The 17,574-nt window shown below is 40.1% G+C and overlaps 1 protein-coding gene across 2 annotated transcripts in view; it reads left to right on the top strand.

The window, feature by feature from the left end:
• Nucleotides 1-17,574, top strand: part of LOC123508961 — a 46,993-nt gene that overhangs the window by 22,845 nt on the left and 6,574 nt on the right. For both annotated transcript variants that reach the window (XM_045263036.1, XM_045263035.1), the window contains exons 2-3: nt 4,421-4,598; nt 7,684-7,756. In XM_045263036.1, the coding sequence (XP_045118971.1) occupies nt 4,473-4,598; nt 7,684-7,756 (199 nt within the window). In that variant the 5' untranslated portion in view covers nt 4,421-4,472. The remainder of the gene's footprint in view (nt 1-4,420; nt 4,599-7,683; nt 7,757-17,574) is intronic.

The following is a 17,574-nucleotide window of genomic DNA, read 5'->3' as shown; positions in this document are numbered from 1 at the left end:
GTAGGTCATGCTCCACAAATTTGCTATCATTTTACTCAAGAGTGATTGACGTCATTCAAGAAAGAGAAGGATGGGTGGATGTGATATATATTGACTTTAAAAAAAAACATTTGATAAGGTACCACATCGAAGATTGTTGTGGAAGCTAAAGGAGTATGGAGGCATTGGTGGAAGATTACTTGAGTGGACGAAGGATTATCTTAATGACAAAGAAATGAGAACAGTAATATGTGGCCAGTGTTCATCATGGCTTAAGGTAACTAGTGGTGTCCCACAGGGATCTGTGTTGGGATCACTAATGCTTGTTATCTACGTTAATTACTTGAGTGAAGAAGTTGAAAGTTATATAAACCTGTTTACTGATGAGGAAGGTCGGAAATGTGAATGACTGTAAAGTGCTGCAAAGCGATTTAGATAAGATTAGTAATTGGAGTAGAATATGGCAAATGGAGTTTAACTTGAATAAGTGTAAGGTAATGGAATTTGGTAAGAGTGAAATGAAAACACAATACGACTATAATATAAATGGTGTCAAGTTGGAGATATCGAAAGAGGAAATGGATTTGGAAATTACTGTTACAGATGACTTGATTCCAGACAAACATGTAAATTGAATTGTTAGTGGTATGATGAATTTATTAAAGATGGTGAAAGTGGCCTTTTTGTATCTAGATGAATAAAAGGATTTTGATTTCTGTGATATGACCAAAATTGGAATATGCTGCGGTCGTGTGGTCTCCTTATAAAAAAGAAAATATTATGAAGTTGGAAAGAGGGCAGAAAGCAGTTACAAAGATGGTTCCAAATTTAAGTACTTTAACCTATGGAGGAAGATTGAGGAAATTGGACATTACTAAATTGAAAGAGAGAAGGAAAAGAGGAGATTTGATACATGTTTATAGAAGAGTTAATGGTATGGACCATGTGGATAAAGAAGACTTTTTACTATTGGACACATGCAGTACAAGAGGACTTGGGACATGGTTTAAAGTTGAAAAAGGGTTTTTGTAGAAAAGATGTCAAGAAGCATAGTTTCCTTCATAGAGTTGTGAACAACTGGAATGAACTTGAGGAGGTTGTAATGGCTGGGATTGTGCATACTTTTAAGGAGAAATTTGATAAAAGATATAGAGACAGGACACTATAACTGTACTCCTCTCTTGTAAACCACAAATAAGTAAATAAACACACACACACACACACACACATGCAATATTAGAAATAGATATAGAAGAGGGAAAGGAAGATAGAGACGATTCATACAAAGGAGACCGATTCAATTACAGAAAGGCTGATATTGAGAATATCAAGAACTATTATAAAAACGTAGACTGGGAGGAGATGGAAAACTCAGAGACAATGCAAGACAAATATAACTTATTTTTGGAAATATACAAAACAGGAGTCAGGGAATATGTCCCAAAATATAGACCTAAAGAAGAAGGAAAGAAAGATTGGTTTAATGTAAGGTGTGCCAAGGCAAAGGAGAAAAGAGATGGAGCATGGAAAAGGTGGAGGAGAAATAGAATCCAGCAAATAAGGAAAACGTCAAAGCAGCAAGAAATGAATATGTTAAGGTGAGGAAGGAAGAGGAAAAGAACTTCAAAAAAGACATTGTCGAAAAATGTAAGGAGCAACCAAAATTGTTCTATAGATTCATAAATGGAAAAATTAGGCAAAAGAAACAATAGAAAGGTTAAAAGGAGAGAACGGGATGGTGGAAGACCCAAAAAGTATGGCAGAACTATTAAATAAAAATTCCAGGAGGTCTTTACTAAGGAATCCAAATTTGAGAGGCCACAGGGTAATAGAGACAATCTATATGAAAGAGATTAAAGTAACCAAGCTTGAAATAAAAGAGTTAATGAAGGAACTGGATGAAGAGAAGGCAATGGGACCAGATGAAGTCTCAGGCAGAATACTGAAAGAATGTAGGCAAGAACTAGCAAGTCCTATATACATCATAAAATGCTCAATAGAAAATGGAACAGTTCCAGTAGAATGGAAAAGAGCTGAGGTGGCTCCCATATATAAGAGCGGAAGGAAGAACCTTTAAATTACAGACCGGTATCACTAACTAGTGTAATATGCAAGATGTGTGAAAGAATAATAAAGAAACAATGGATTGAGTTCCTTGAAGACAACAAATTAATATCAAATAGCCAATTTGGTTTTAGAAAAGGACGGTCTTGTGTAACTAATTTTTTGAGTTTCTATTCTAGAATAGTTGATAGAGTACAAGAGAGAGAGGGATGGGTTGACTGCATTTATTTGGATTTAAAAAAGGCGTTTGACAAAGTGCCACATGCAAGATTACTATGGAAGTTAGAGGAGAAAGGTGGCTTAAAAGAAAGCACATTGAGATGGATAGAAAATTATTTGAGGGGAAGAGAAATAAGGACGGTAGTTAAAGATATGAAGTCAAAAGTGGAGAGCAGTAGAAAGCGGAGTGCCACAGGGGTCAGTATTGGCACCAATACTTTTTCTCATTTATATTAATGACATGCCAGAAGGAGTGAACAGCTACATAAATTTGTTTGCGGACGATACGAAACTGTGCAGAGTTATAAAGCAAAAGGATGATTGTGAAATACTGCAAGAAGACCTAAATAAGATATGGGAATGGAGTAAGAAGTGGGAAATGGAATTCAATGTGAACAAAAGTCATGTCATGGAAATGGGAAAGAGTGAAAGACGACCTGTGGGAATCTATAAGATGGGAGATGGAGTAGAACTGGAGAAAGTAAAAAAGGAAAAGGACTTAGGAGTGATGATGGAAGAAAACAATCAACCAGTAGGCCATATTGATAGAATTTTAGAGAAACATATAATTTGCTAAGGAATATTGGAGTAGCATTTCACTACATGGACAAAGAAATGATGAAGAAATTGATAAGTACTATAATAAGACCCAGATTGGAATATGCAGGAGTAGTGTGGAGCCCTCATAAAAAGAAACACATAAGGAAATTGGAGAGACTACAAAAAATGGCTACAAGAATGGTCCCAGAATTTGAAGGGATGACATATGAGGAGAGACTAAAGGCTATGGATCTACCAACCCTGGAACAAAGAAGGGAGAGAGGAGACCTGATACAAGTTTTTAAATTGATCAACAGAATGGACCAATTGGATAATGAGAAACTGATCCTGAGAGAAGAATATGCCAGTCGAAGCACAAGATCGCATAGTAAAAAGCTGAGAAAAGGAAGATGTCTGAGAGATGTTAAAAAATATAGTTTCCCGCAAAGATATATTGGGACGTGGAACAGTTTAAATGAAGAAGTAGTGTCTGCAACGAGTGTGCATACTTTTAAAGTAAGATCGGATAAGTGTAGATATGGAGACGGGGCCACATGAGCATAAAGCCCAGGCCCTGTAAAACTACAACTAAGTAAATACACACACACACACACAGCATGTGTATTGAAAACTTACCTCTTATGCAAGGGGAACCTCATGGTTGCTAAGTCGGCTGTGTAAAACACTGAATTTGCATCTGTAACAGTTCACACAGCTCAAATGACATGGACAATTTAAGAGCTTTGAGGAGTATTTTAGTCAATGTATAAGTCTAGTACTTTAAAGCTGCTCAATGAAAGGGTAATAAATGCCTGCTAGTGCACTTGAGGTAGAACATAAAAATGAAAAAGAATCCTGAAAGTATCCTGCTCAAGTCAGGTTTACTGTATAGAATAAACTCAATTATAAAGATATAGACAAAGCAGAACAACAACAAGGAATAAAATTAACCAATGAATGAAACCAGTCTAAACAGAACTTTAACATTAAAAACTAACCAGAATCAAACAAAAGAACATAAAAGGCAAATTCTAATACTAAAACAAAATTTGCCATTAGATTGAGAAAGGTTCGCCTAATTTTTATTCTTTCACCAATCTTTCAATTCTGCACAAAACTATTTGTTTCTGGTAGTTTTTAACCTTTTATGAAAGAATCTGCACTTTGTTTTCATTGCTACTTCTTCACTTCAACCTAACAATTAACCTAGCCATTTACTTATTTTTACTCCCTCCTTGTTTTTAAGGATGGTACTGAGTGATAACTGCCAAACCATACTCCAAAGGAAGAGTAGAAATGCAGACACCATTTCCATGCATCTTTATGGTCTCTTTCTTTGTCTCTACCACAGTTCTGCTTGTTCTGGTTTCTGTCTTTCCACTTTTAGTGTAACTTTTGGGGTCCCTTGGTTGCTTATTATAAATAATGAATAATGAGAAGTGTCACTAGGAAAACAGATGTGCACTGAACGAGGGATGTGACATGATTACACACACACAGAGGATCACTCACGCATCATGGTTACTGTGCAGCTTGTGAGACAACTGAAACAATGTCTTTTTTCCCCCATCACATTTTGATGTGTTTTTAATTTCTCTGATGTACTTTTCTCTCACAGTCAGGTGAGCTGCTGTGACCCATTCATTGTGAGGTTAATCATTGGAGCCAACATGGAGATCAACACTCACTACTTTGAGAGTTTGAGTTTGAAGGAGGTGAAGGAACTGCTTCCTCCTAACCACAGCATCAAGCAAGTTGATACACAAGGACTGCAAGAGGCTGGTTGCTATTTTGTGGTAAGTGTTGGTTTTTGTTGCCCTATGTAGTTTAATTTTATGTGCACTGTTCTATGTAGATTTTATGTTAAATGTCCCAATTCTATATTTCCTACTACTTTACTTAGTCATAAGAATCAGGAATGTTCCTTTTTTCCCCAACTTCTTTTTTCTCTGCGCTATAAGTATAAGCTCTGTGTCTTATCCCTCTTAGTAGGATCTCCACAATTGTCTATTTTGCATTTCTGTTTTATGTTCTTGGTCTATAACTTCAATAGGCATTTTCACAACATCTGTTTGAGTGCTTAGATGATTACCCTCTTAAACATTTTGGAGGTTTAGATGGCTGCTCCCACCTTGTGTTGGTGTAGCAGCCCCCATAGATACCCAGTACAATCACCATCAAAGTAGTGCTGTTAAGAGGTGTGTAGATAGTCGTCAATCACTCTGTGATAGCTTGAAAAATATCCAGCTTCAGCAGAAAAATTCAGATCACTGAGATGATCACATCCAAGCAACAGCAGGTTCATCTTTCTTAGGTCTTGAATTTGCACCAACCAACTTCCAGAGGAATTTTCTGTGGCTGTTCTTGTAACTTAAAGGAATATTTGATTCTCTCTCTCTCTCTCTCTCTCTCTCTCTCTCTCTCTCTCTCTCTCTCTCTCTCTCTCTCTCTCTCTCTCTCTCTCTCTCTCTCTCTCTCTCATTTAAACAGTAGATATACACAATGAAAGCCCTAGTCATTACAGGCGGGGGCTATCTGTAGCTATGTCTACAAAAAATAATAGTATAATGATGTTTACAGTGTAATGTGGTACAGAGACAATGAATGTGTCCTTGATATAACGTGTCAGCTACTGCTGGTCGGCGAGCCACTCGTTCGCTTGGCACTTGAAGATATGCAGGGAGGTGGAGCGGTGCAGGTCCGTGCTGAGCACCATCTGGTTCCACAGGCGACTGTACTGTGGCAGGAAGGAGCGTATATTATGCTCGTACAGCCACCGTGTGTGGGTGCTCAGAGTTTTCTGCCGACCACGTAGCTTGAGTAAGGGGCGGCAGTCCAGGGAGGCGCAGAGTAGCGAGGTGAGGGGTGTGCAGTGCCTGAGCTTTGGACATAACACAAAGCCCTGCCACATCCTGCCTGTGCTGCAGTGGTTGGAAGGTGTCTGGTGCGTGGCCCCGTGCAGACCCTCACCAACCTCTGGGCTCTGACCTGAACCCTTTCTAGGCCGGTGAGGTATGAGGGGGGGCAGGAGGATCAGGTGAGGGGTGCGTACTCCATAACGGGACGCAACTGTGCCTTGTAGAGTGAGGACACCCCTTGGGCATCCAGCACATCCCCCACACGTCCGATGCAGCCCAGCTTGTAGGACGCATTCCTGGCAACTTTCTTGACGTGGTTGGTGAAGGTGAGGCGGCCGTCAAATTCCACACCCAGGATGTTGATGGAGTCCTGGGGAGTCAACCTTCTACTCTCAAGGAAGATGGCTGGTAGTGGGCGAGGCTGACCGTCTGCCTGCTGTGTTCTGGAGATGTGGAGGAGCTGGGTCTTCTCCGGGGCCAGTGTGACCTGCCAACACCGAGGAGACGATGGTGTCCAGGGCCCGGTTTATTTTGGTGATGGTGGCCTGGCTGTCGGTCCTGTCACAGACGAATGTGAGTGTGCAGTCGTCTTCATAGGCGTGTACCTCAGGGATGAGCTGCAGGATGTCGTTGAAGTAGACATTCCACAGAGGTGTGGCCACTCACCACCGTGCTAGAGGTCCTTGCACCGAGGTAGTCCTGCAGGAGCTGAAGGAGGCCGCCACACACCCCCAGGCTCTGCAGTTTCGCCACGATGCCTTGGTGCCACACCCTGTCGAACGCACCGGCGATGTCCAGGGCGATGCCGTACACGTCGCTGCTGCCATCCAGCGCCGTGTTCCACGCTGCTGACTGAAGGAGGAGCAAGTCAGCAGCGGATCTCCCTTGCCTAAATCCAAGCTGCTTTGGACTTAAGAGGTGGTGAGCTTCCATGAATGTCGTGATCTTCGAGGCAATGATGGCCTCAAGAAGCTTGCCCACCACAGACAGGAGGGAGATGGGGCGATAATTGGAGGGGTTAGCCCTTCTGCTCTTCTCGTGGATGGGGACGACCCTCGCCTCCTTCCACTGCAACGGCCACGTCCTGGAGGACAGGCACCTTCTGAAGAGCAGAGTGAGGGGTGCTGACAGCTCTGAGGTGCACCTCCTCAACAGGTGGGGACTGATGTTATCTGTTCCAAGGGCCTTTTTGGTGTCCACTTGGAGGAGCAGCTTCTCCACCTCAGCTTGGTGTATGTGGAGGCAGTCGAGGGTCGGCCGCGTCCTGGCGGGGATGAGTGGTGGGACGCGCTCTGGCTCAAGCACTTGCATCTTGGAGAAGTGGGCAGCCAGCAGCTGGGCCTTGTCCCTGTTCCTCATCACGAGGCCTCCGTCTGGTGCGGTGAGTGGCAGGATAGTGTCGTCAGAGATGAAGCCCTGCTGCTGCTTAACGCTGCTCCACCACTCCTTCCTGCCCACGTTCTGGCCAGACAGCTTGTGCCTTAAGGTGCCCTTCCATCTGCGAATGGCCTCCTTTTGCACTCGCTTCGTGCGTTTACACGCTGCCTTATGTGCCTGCTGAGTGCGTTGAGAGGTGTGCATTTTATAGCGTTGCCAAGCCCTACTCTTCTCTTCAGCTGCATTTCTGCAGTGAAAGCCGAACCAGGGTTGATCTCTGGACTTTGACTTGTAGGTCTGGCAACGGACATATTTTTTCTGACAGGCCAGGAGGACGTCATTAAACGTTTTCACCTGTTCCTCTCTCTCTCTCTCTCTCTCTCTCTCTCTCTCTCTCTCTCTCTCTCTCTCTCTCTCTCTCTCTCTCTCTCTCTCTCTCTCTCTCTCTCTCTCTCTGTGGAAGAGCATCTGATTCTCTCAGAGTAATTAAGAAACACCTGATAGTTCTACGAAGGTCAAAAAGTTGCATCAGGCATTTTGAAAGGATCCTTTCCTCCATTGCTAGCTTTATTAGCTTTGCCAGCCTTATTTAGTAGGACAAACACTGGGCAAAATGTGAGCACTGAAATTTATCTTTTTATTACAGGCTATCCTAAACTTTTATGCTGGCAAAAGGAGGAGAAAAAACATTTCCATAGTACGACTCGTCCTTTTACCAGGTAAGAAAGCTCAAATAGAAGGCAGCATGAGCACTATGGTTTTCTTAGTCATATTACTAAAAATGTTTAATGTTCAGTGTTATAAGTCTTAACATAACATAACATAAATAATAGGATAACAAAGGGTCACCAGGGCCCATCTAGGTTATCCTGTGTCATTCGCACAGGGACCTCGTCATCAGTACTTAAAGATACACTTCCAAGTACACAATACATTATATACTAATTCTAAATATTTGGCCCATTAACAGGGCTAAGTCCTGCAGCGAATTCCTCTACAATCTGTGATTCCCATACATGGGAATTTCTTATAAAAACTATCATGCAGCGCTATACATAATTATAAATCTAATAAATTTAAGTGCTTATCTAATCTGTTTTTAAACATTGTCAAACTAGTGCTATTTACAACCCTCTCTGGCAATGCATTCCAGAAGTCTACCACCCTATGACTAAAGAAATATTTTCTTATATCTAACCTGCAGCCTTGCTTTCTAATCTTCCTGCCATGATTTCTAGTCCTACTTCCCTCCTCTAAGGTAAAGAAAGATCTCACATCTATGTAGTTTGTATCTGAGAACATTTTAAATAACTCTATCATATCCCCTCTTATACATCTTTCAAATGAAAACATGTTTAATTCCTTTAATCTATCTCTATACTCCAGGCGCTTTAATGCTGGTATCATCCTAGTTGCTCTTCTGTGAACTGCTTCAAACATGTTGATATCCTGCCTATAATGGGGTGACCAGGTCTGTATGCAATACTCTAAATGGGGCCTAACATAGGTGTTGAAAGTGAGTGATATGGAGAGTGATCCCTGAGAGGAGAGTGTGGGCGGTGATCGTTCTGGCCATAATCAGCTGACAATAACAAAAATGGCGTCTGGACAAACTAGAGATTTTGAAGGTTTTATTACTACGCCAAAAGGACTGCAGAAACTTGATATGGATGCAAGAATCCAGGCACTGGAAAGTAAGTTCCTAAACATTTTGTCAATAGAAGAAAAACTGGATAGAGTTCTAGCCGAGAATGATTCGTTAAAAAAAGAGATCTATTTGTTAACGCTAGCGAGTAAAGAGCTATTGAAGGAAAAAGTAGAGATGGAGAAAGAAAACCAACAACTAAGGAAACAATGTGAAGAGATGAAGGCTAAACTCATGGAAATGGAGATAAAAATATCCGAAGGGGACTTGAGGAAAGAGGAATGCCTTAATCTAATTGATACCAGGATGAAAGAAGTGAACCATGAACATCAGGAGGTACAAAGGTCGTTTAGGGAGATAGTAAAAAAGCAGGAAGGGGAAAAAAAAAGGGTTACGCAGAGGAAAATGGTAAAGGCACTAAAGGAAAATGAGTATGTGGTGAGAAATATTGCTGAAAAGAAAAAATGTGTGATCATAATAGGATTGCGGGAGGAAACTAACAGGAACTGGCAGGACAGGAGGGATAAGGAAAATGACAAGATTAAGTCTTTACTGAACAAGATCTCTGTGGAAGAAGAGGACCTATATGCTGAGGTAGAAGAAAGTGTGAGATTGGGAGCTTTTGAGGAAGGCAAGAATAGACCATTAAAATTTAAATTAAAGTCTCAGGTGGCAACGGAGGCCTTGTTGAGGAGGGCTTGGAAACTTAAGGACTCTGAGGAAACCAAAACAATTTACATAAGAAGAAATATGTCACAAGATGAGTGAATGAAAATGAAGGAGATTGTAACTGAAGTGAAGGAAAGGAATGTCAAAAGAACAGAGGAGGAAAAGACCAAGTTTTTTTGGAGGATGAGAAATGGGAGGCTAAAGAAGTGGTGGATAAAACAGACGGAATAGGCATTACATGGAAGAATGAGACTAGGAATGGAATAAAAGTGATTTACATGAACATAGATGGATTTCTGTCTAAGAGGCTAGAATGTATGGATTACCTAAGAAATAACAAACCGGACATAATGTGTGTAGTGGAAACAAAGCTAAGGCCCGAAATAAATCTAGACTGGTTTGTTGTAAAACACTACAAAGTATGGAGAAATGATAGAAAAAATAAAGGAGGTGGTGGTATAATGGTTCTTACTAAGGAAGATCTGATAGTGAAGGAGGTGAACTATAGTAAGAGAAATGAGGAAGTGATAAGTATGCTTATAACAGATGGCAAGAGGGACATTAATATTATAACAGTATACATACCACCCAGAACCAATGCCTGGGAATATGAACAGTACCAAATGGTGATGAGAAATACTCTAGACAGAATGAAGCAAGAACTTATCAGAAAGGATAGAGTGATGATAGTCGGGGACTTTAATTGTAAAGAAATAGTGTGGGAGGACTACAAAGTGGTGAATGGTGGTGAGTGGGCAGAGGAATTGTTAAATGTAGCAACAAATAACTTGATGACACAGTGGGTGAGATCACCAACAAGGTGCAGGGGACAAGATGTTGCAGCAAGGTTGGATTTGGTATTTACCAGGGGCATCTCTCTAAAAGAGGAAATTGAACATGAATGTCCCTTGGGGAAAAGTGATCATGATGTCCTAAGCTTTGAGCTGGATACGGAATTAAGCACGAATAAGATTGTGGAACGCAGGGAGGAAAAATTAAATTATATTAGGGCAAATTATAACCATATAAGGAGTTCTTTAATGAAATTGACTGGTCCGTGGTATACCAGGAAAGGGATATGCAATTGAAATACGATAAATTTATGGATTTATATAACTCTGCTGTGAAAAGTTTGTGCCATATCACAGAAAGAGGACTTTAAATAATAAACAGTGGTTTAATAGAAATTGTGAAGAAGCAAAAAAGAACAAAGAAAAGGCATGGAAGAAACTTAAGAAAAACAGTGATGTATTATCAAGAGAAGTTTACAAAACAGCAAGGAATAGATATGTTGAAGTAAGGAGAACAGCACAGAAGGAATATGAACAGAGGGTGGTGGAAAACTGTGATAGTGACCCTAAAATGTTTTACAAATTCATAAATGGAAAACTAAATATAAGGGAGGCAATAGAAAAGGTAAAAAATGGGGAAGAAGTATATGAGGATGCTAGAGATATAGCTGAAATTTTGAACGACAACTTTTGCAAAGTGTTTACAAAGGAGGAGCATTTTATAGGAGAAAGGCCTACGGAAATAAAGCAAATGCAGGACATCATGGTTACTAAGGAAGATGTAAGGAAAATTATAAGCAATTTGGATATTAATAAATCAATGGGGCCTGATGGCATATCTGGGAGGTTGCTAAAAGAATGTAAGGATCAATTGTTGAACCCCGTATTTGATATTGTGGAAACCTCCATACGAACAGGATTAGTCCTGAAAGAGTGGAAAAGAGCTGACATTGTGCCTATATATAAGAATGGTAGTAGAATGGAACCGCTAAATTATAGACCAGTATCGTTGACTAGTATATTGTGCAAGGTATGTGAAGAAGTAATTAAAGCTAAGTGGAGTGAGTATCTAGAAAGTGAAAACATTCTGAGTGAAAGACAGTTTGGTTTCAGAAAAGGAAGATCGTGTATCCAATTTATTATGTTTTTATTCAAGAGTGACTGACATACTACAACATAGAGAGGGATGGGTGGATGCTATCTACCTGGACTTGAGAAAGGCCTTTGATAAAGTACCACACAATAGACTGATGTGGAAACTAAAAAAGATTGGAGGAGTAAATGATAAACTAGCAAAATGGATGGAAAATTACTTAGTGAGAAGAGAAATGAGAACAGTGGTGAGAGGAAGGAAGTCCAAGTGGAAGAAGGTAACCAGTGGAGTTCCACAAGGGTCAGTGCTTGGTCATATCATGTTTTTGATTTATGTTAATGATATGCCAGTAGGAATTGACAGTTACATGAACATGTTTGCGGACGATATTAAAATTATGAGGAGAGTAAAGAATGTGGAAGATTGTAACAAGTTACAGGAAGATCTTGATAAAATATATGAGTGGAGTAAAGAGTGGCAGATGGAATTTAATATAGACAAGAGCCATGTTATGAAAATGGGAAGAAGTAGATACAGACCAAACAGGGATTACAGGCTGGGTGATGAGAAAATTAAAGAGACCAATGAGGAGAAAGACTTAGGAGTAACCGTGCAAAACACTTTGTCACTGGAGAAACACATTAACAAAATATTTTGGAAAACATATAACATGCTTCAAAATATTGGCCTTGCATTCCACTACCTAGATGAAGGAATGATGAAGAAGATAATATGTACCTTAATAAGACCCCAGTTAGAATATGCAACTTGTGTCTGGTCACCGCATATGAAGAAAAACGTGAAGGTGGAAAGGGTACAGAGGCTGGCAACAAGGATGGTACCAGGACTCAAGGAGTTAGACTGAGGAAACTGGGGCTGACCACATTAGAAGAGAGAAGAGCCATGATAACTATGTATAAATTGGTGAACAAGATTGACATATTGGACAGAGTTGATAAAAGTGACCACAAGTAATCATCTCCGAGGACATGGAAAAAATTAATAAAAGACATCTGTCTAAATGACGTGAGAAAATACAGTTTCCTGCATCGTAGTATTAATAAGTGGAATAAACTGAGCAGTGATGTCGTTGACGTGGTGTGTGTCAATCAGATGAAAGATAGATATGACAGGAGTGGACAAGGAAACAGGACACAGAGAGCTTAGTTCGGGCCCTGTAATACACAAATAGGTAAATACAAATAGGTAAATACATCCCTTTTACCTGGTCATTCACACCAATGGCCCTAGACAACCATTCCCTGGTAACATACACATGAGGCAAGATTCTTGACACTACACACCTCCTACCACACTCCCTTATCTTGCCTAACATTTCCCAAAATCTTGCCACTAACTCCTCCGACCCACCTGCTCTGACATCGTTCCCACCTACGTGCAAAACTACTACACCCTCCCTCTCCATCCCCCCAACTCTCTTCTGCACCTCCTCACTCACTGGCTTCACATCTGCACCAGGCATACACACGTTCGTCCTCCTATCCCTGTCTTTCCCACAGAAAGTGCTATGTAAATACCTAACCTGAGAGTCACCCACCACACACACCTGAGGTGTGCTAGGCACAACCCTCCTCCTCATCTCCTTTACCCCCTTCTCTCTCCTTTCAATCACCACAGCCACCTCATTCACTCCACTCTCACTCTCCCCCTCCCCCTCTAACAAACCGAACCTATTTTCACACACAACAGGCTTAGTCCTATCCTCCCTAAGTGCCTCCGCTTTCCTTCCCCTTGCAACCTGCCATCTCTGCCCATCCTGACTACTATCCCAGTCTGGCTTGCCTGCTCCCTCTTCCCCACTCTGCTCTTCCTGACAGAGGGCCAAGCCACCCTGCCCCTGTCGCCCTCAGAAGGTCCAACCTTCGGCCTAACATTGATCTGCCTATTTTTTTCCACTGCCTCCCCAAGCCTCTTAACCTCCTCCTTCAACTCAAAGATGAGAACTTTGTTCACACTTTTCCCCTCACTTAGCTTTTTCATTTCCTCTCGCAATTCTCGGTGCTCAAGAGAAAGAACTAAATTCTCGCTCTTGAGCCTACACACCATACACTCAGAAAAGTCAACGAGCTTCCTGTCATGCCCACACATCTCACACACAACAAACTCGCCCAATCCCATCTCAACACTCTCTTTTACGCACTCAATCACACTCTGATATACCTCAGTAGCTACCGCCATACTAATTTACAATCTGTTAACTGACAAGAACACTATACGTAGCTAACAAACAAATAAAAATATTTGGTGACGGCGGGGTGGGGGAACCGCGGTGGTGGGGGGCCTAAGTGAGGTCAACTAATCCTCTTTCAAGGTCAACTTGACGGTTACAAGCCTAGTCTCCTCGCTCTACCAAAATACTTTAACTCACAAACATTGATTCTAACCACTATTTCACTCTAATCTAACACTTGCAGTACACACTTTCACTTCACTAACACTCAAAAGCACCACACACAGACACCAAGCACAAACACCACTCGCTAACTATAAAAACAACAGCCAAAAATGGAGCGCATACACAATACGTCCACTCGCCACCGCAGCTCACTGTGACTTAGTGCTATGCTTTTTTGGGACATGCCTGATTTGCCTGATATTGTTAATGGGAAAAGGAGATAAATAAAAAGTTGAGTGGTAGGCAAACAGAGGGAGAGGAAGAGCAAGTAGTGAGGTAGTAACTTTGTTATGAAACCCAGTATGATGCTGCCAATACAATAGTTGTATTTTTGGACAGAGCATTGGATGAATCTAAAGAAAAAATTGGCCAGTATAGAAATGTAAGCACACAATTCACTAGAATTACAGATGGCATACTTTTAGCTAATTTAGAAGCTATGCCCTTGACTTTATTCCCTTTCAGGTGAGGCAGCTGACTTGTACTGCATGCTTAATAAACTCTGACAGTGATTGTTCATGTAAGCATAAACTGTTCTGTTTTGAAGCACAGTCTTTATAGCAAGACTGCACAAGATACCAGCCTGCGAGGCATCACACTCAGCAGGTTCCGCATATCCCTGCTAGGATGCCACGTTTAGGATGGAGGATCACTTTTCTGTAGAGAACATGCCTTAATTTTTATCTCAACTGTGATGTGGAACAAAAGTTAAAAGGATTTCAGAAGTAATTTCAGAAACACACCAATTTGTATAGTAAACAGAGGGAGAAAAGACAGAAACAGATGGTAAGGAGTTGGAGTGGCATGAGAAAGAAGGCAAGCCTGTGATCTTATGGAGAGGTGCCAATAGTGTGGAGGTAGTCTACTCTGACTCTGATGATCCCATGTCTTCCTTCCCTCCTTTGCCACCTCAGCAATGTCCTTCAGACAGTCATTAAATGCTTGTTAAAGATGCCACTGCACCACATGGGAATCAGCCTTTACACCAAAAGGGAAGCTATGCCTTTAAATTTATCTATTCTTGGTAAGACAAATTTTCATTACTGTTCACTTCTTGAACTCTTATATTTCAACATTGAATTTGGAATAATATGGATTAAATTATCAAATTAATTTTTTGCATTATTAAAAGAGAGTAAACTACCAAAAAAGGGAAAGAGTATGTTTAAAGGTCTCACAGACAAATTGCTTTCAGTAATAGACAATTTGCAGTAACAGACTACCTCTCACCCTTGAAGTGTCCGTTATTGTTAGGCACTGCTGTATTATCATGAATTACAAGTATATAAATGTCCTTCTGTTTATTATTGTGCTGTGTTTAGTGCTTTATCTAGACATCCTCCTTCTCACCACAACTGTCCATCCACTATCTCACCATCACAACAACTATTTACCAGCTTGCTCAAATACTTATTCACCACCTGCAAACTTTAGTAATGAATGGATATTTAGTTTTCCTATACTTTTCCTTTAATTTTATAAGTATTTACCTAGTTGTGTTGTACAGAGTTTGAGCAGGGCTCATAGTGTCCTGTCTCCATATCTCCACATATCTAATTTTTCTTTAAAGTTATGTACATTATGTGCTGCAACAACTTCATCACTCAATTCATTCCACTTTTCCACCATTCTATGTGTATTTTTACCTAGTTGTATGTTACAAGGTTCGAGCAGGGCTCATAGTGACCTGTCTCCGTATCTACATTTATCTAACTTTTCCTTAAATTTGCGCACACTTTCTGCTGTTACAATCTCTTCACTTAATCCATTCAAGATGTCTACTGTCTTATGTGGAAAACTGAACTTCTTGATATTCCTATGACACTGACTTTTCATGATTTTCTTGGAATGCCCTCTTGTTTGTCTGTCTCCCTGCTCCGTCAGTGTTACCAGGTCTTGTCTATCTATCTTCTTTATACGGTTACTAACTTATACATCATTACTATGTCTCCTCTTTCCCGTCTGTCCTTCAAAGTTGGTAGCTCCATCTCCTTCAGTCTTTCTTCATAGGGAAGATCTTTTATTTCAGGGACCATCTTTGTAGCAGCCCTTTGTATCCTTTCTAGTTTTTTTTATATCTTTCTGCCTATATGGCGACTATACCACTGCTGCATATTCTAGTCTAGGTCTTATCATAGTGGTTAATATCTTTTTCATCATAATTTTATCCATGTAATTGAATACTACCCTGATGTTTGTTAGTGTCTTGTATGTTGAAGCAAATAATCCATTTATATGTCTTTCTGGAGTCAGGGTGTCTTGTATAACCACTCCCAGGTCTTTCTCTTCTCTTCTTTCCATTATAATCTCTTCTTCCATTTTATATTCCCATGTAGATCTTCTATTACTCTTACCCATTTCCATTACTTGGCATTTCTTAGTATTAAATTCTAATTTCCACTTCTGGCTCCATCCCAAGTCTTATCAATGTCTTTCTGTAATTACATACAATCATTTTGTTTTTTTTATAACTCAAAAGCTTGGCATCATCTGCAAATAAATTTATGTAGCTACTCAAACCCTCTTGTATATCGTTGACATATATTTGGAACATTATTGGTGCCAATACCGAACCCTGTGGTGCGCCACTGGTTACAGTGCTCCAACTTGATGGTGTATCTTTTATCACTGTCCTCATTTCCCTATCTGTTAAGTAATTTGTCATCCAATTTCAGATATTTTTCTTAATTCTGCCCCTGTGTTCTATTTGCCATAGGAGTCTTCTGTGTGGTACTCGGTCAAAAGCCTTTTTAATATCTAGATACACTGCATCCACCCATCCATCTCTTCCTTGTACTTCATCTATTACTCTTGTATAAAAGCTTAGTAAGTTTGTTATACATAATCTTCCTTTTCTAAAACCAAATTGGGAGTTATTATTTCATTTCTCTCCAGATATTCCAACCATTTTTCTTTGATAACAATTTCACAGATCTTACCCACCACACTAGTTAGTGACACTGGTTTATAACTTAGGGGCTCAGTCATTTTTCCTCTTTTGTATATTGGGACTATATTGGCTCTTTTCCATTCCTTTGGTACCTTCCCTTCCCTTAAGGGGTTAATTGTTAATTACATCCCAAATTGGTTTTACCAGTTGCTCACTCCATTCCCTTAGTGTCCATCCTGACACTCCATCTGGTCCCATTGTCTTCCTCACATCCACCTTTTCTAGCAATTCTCTAATTTTCTGTTTTCTTACCACAATGTCTCTTAATTCTTCCTGTGCTGCTGAGTTAATTGGCTTTATAAACTCTCCCTCTTCATTAAATACTGATTTAAAGCTCTCATTCATAAGTTCACTCATTTCTTCCAATGTTTTGTATATCATATTCCCCTTAATCAACTTAGTAATGGTCTCTCTGTTTGTCATTTTACCATTTATATACTTATAAAAAAACTTGGGTTCTTTTTCACATCTCTTCACTACATCCTTTTCAAAGTTTCTCTCCTCCTCCCTTCTTATCCTAATGTATTCATTTTGTGCCTCTTTTTACTGCTTCCTATTTATTTCATTACGTTGCCTTCTTAATTTTTTCCATGCTGCATCCTTGCACTTTTTAGCTTTTGCACATATAGCATTATATCAGGTGTGATTGCTCTTTTTTACTCTATATCCAGGAACATATCCCTTTACCTCCTCATTATACAGGCAACCCCCGCTTAACGAAGGGGTTATGTTCCTGAAAAACCCTTCGTTAAGCGAATTTTCTTTAAGCGAACCAATTATAACAAGTTTAACCCCTGACTTGAGCTTCCAATGAGAGTAAACAAAGCAAGAGTGCATCATAGTACAGTAAAAGGTTTAATGAAAGTAAAAATTATGAAGTTAAACATTTAAGCAGTTTAATTTAAGACTAAGTCATTATAATGTACACTAATGTATGTATGTAAGTAACTTTATAATGTTGATGATCTTAAAT

This window comes from Portunus trituberculatus, chromosome 25 (genome assembly GCF_017591435.1).
Source record: "Portunus trituberculatus isolate SZX2019 chromosome 25, ASM1759143v1, whole genome shotgun sequence".
Lineage (NCBI taxonomy): Eukaryota > Metazoa > Arthropoda > Malacostraca > Decapoda > Portunidae > Portunus > Portunus trituberculatus.
The sequence above is the reverse complement of the archived record's forward strand: the minus strand, read 5'-3'. Positions and strand labels throughout refer to the sequence as shown.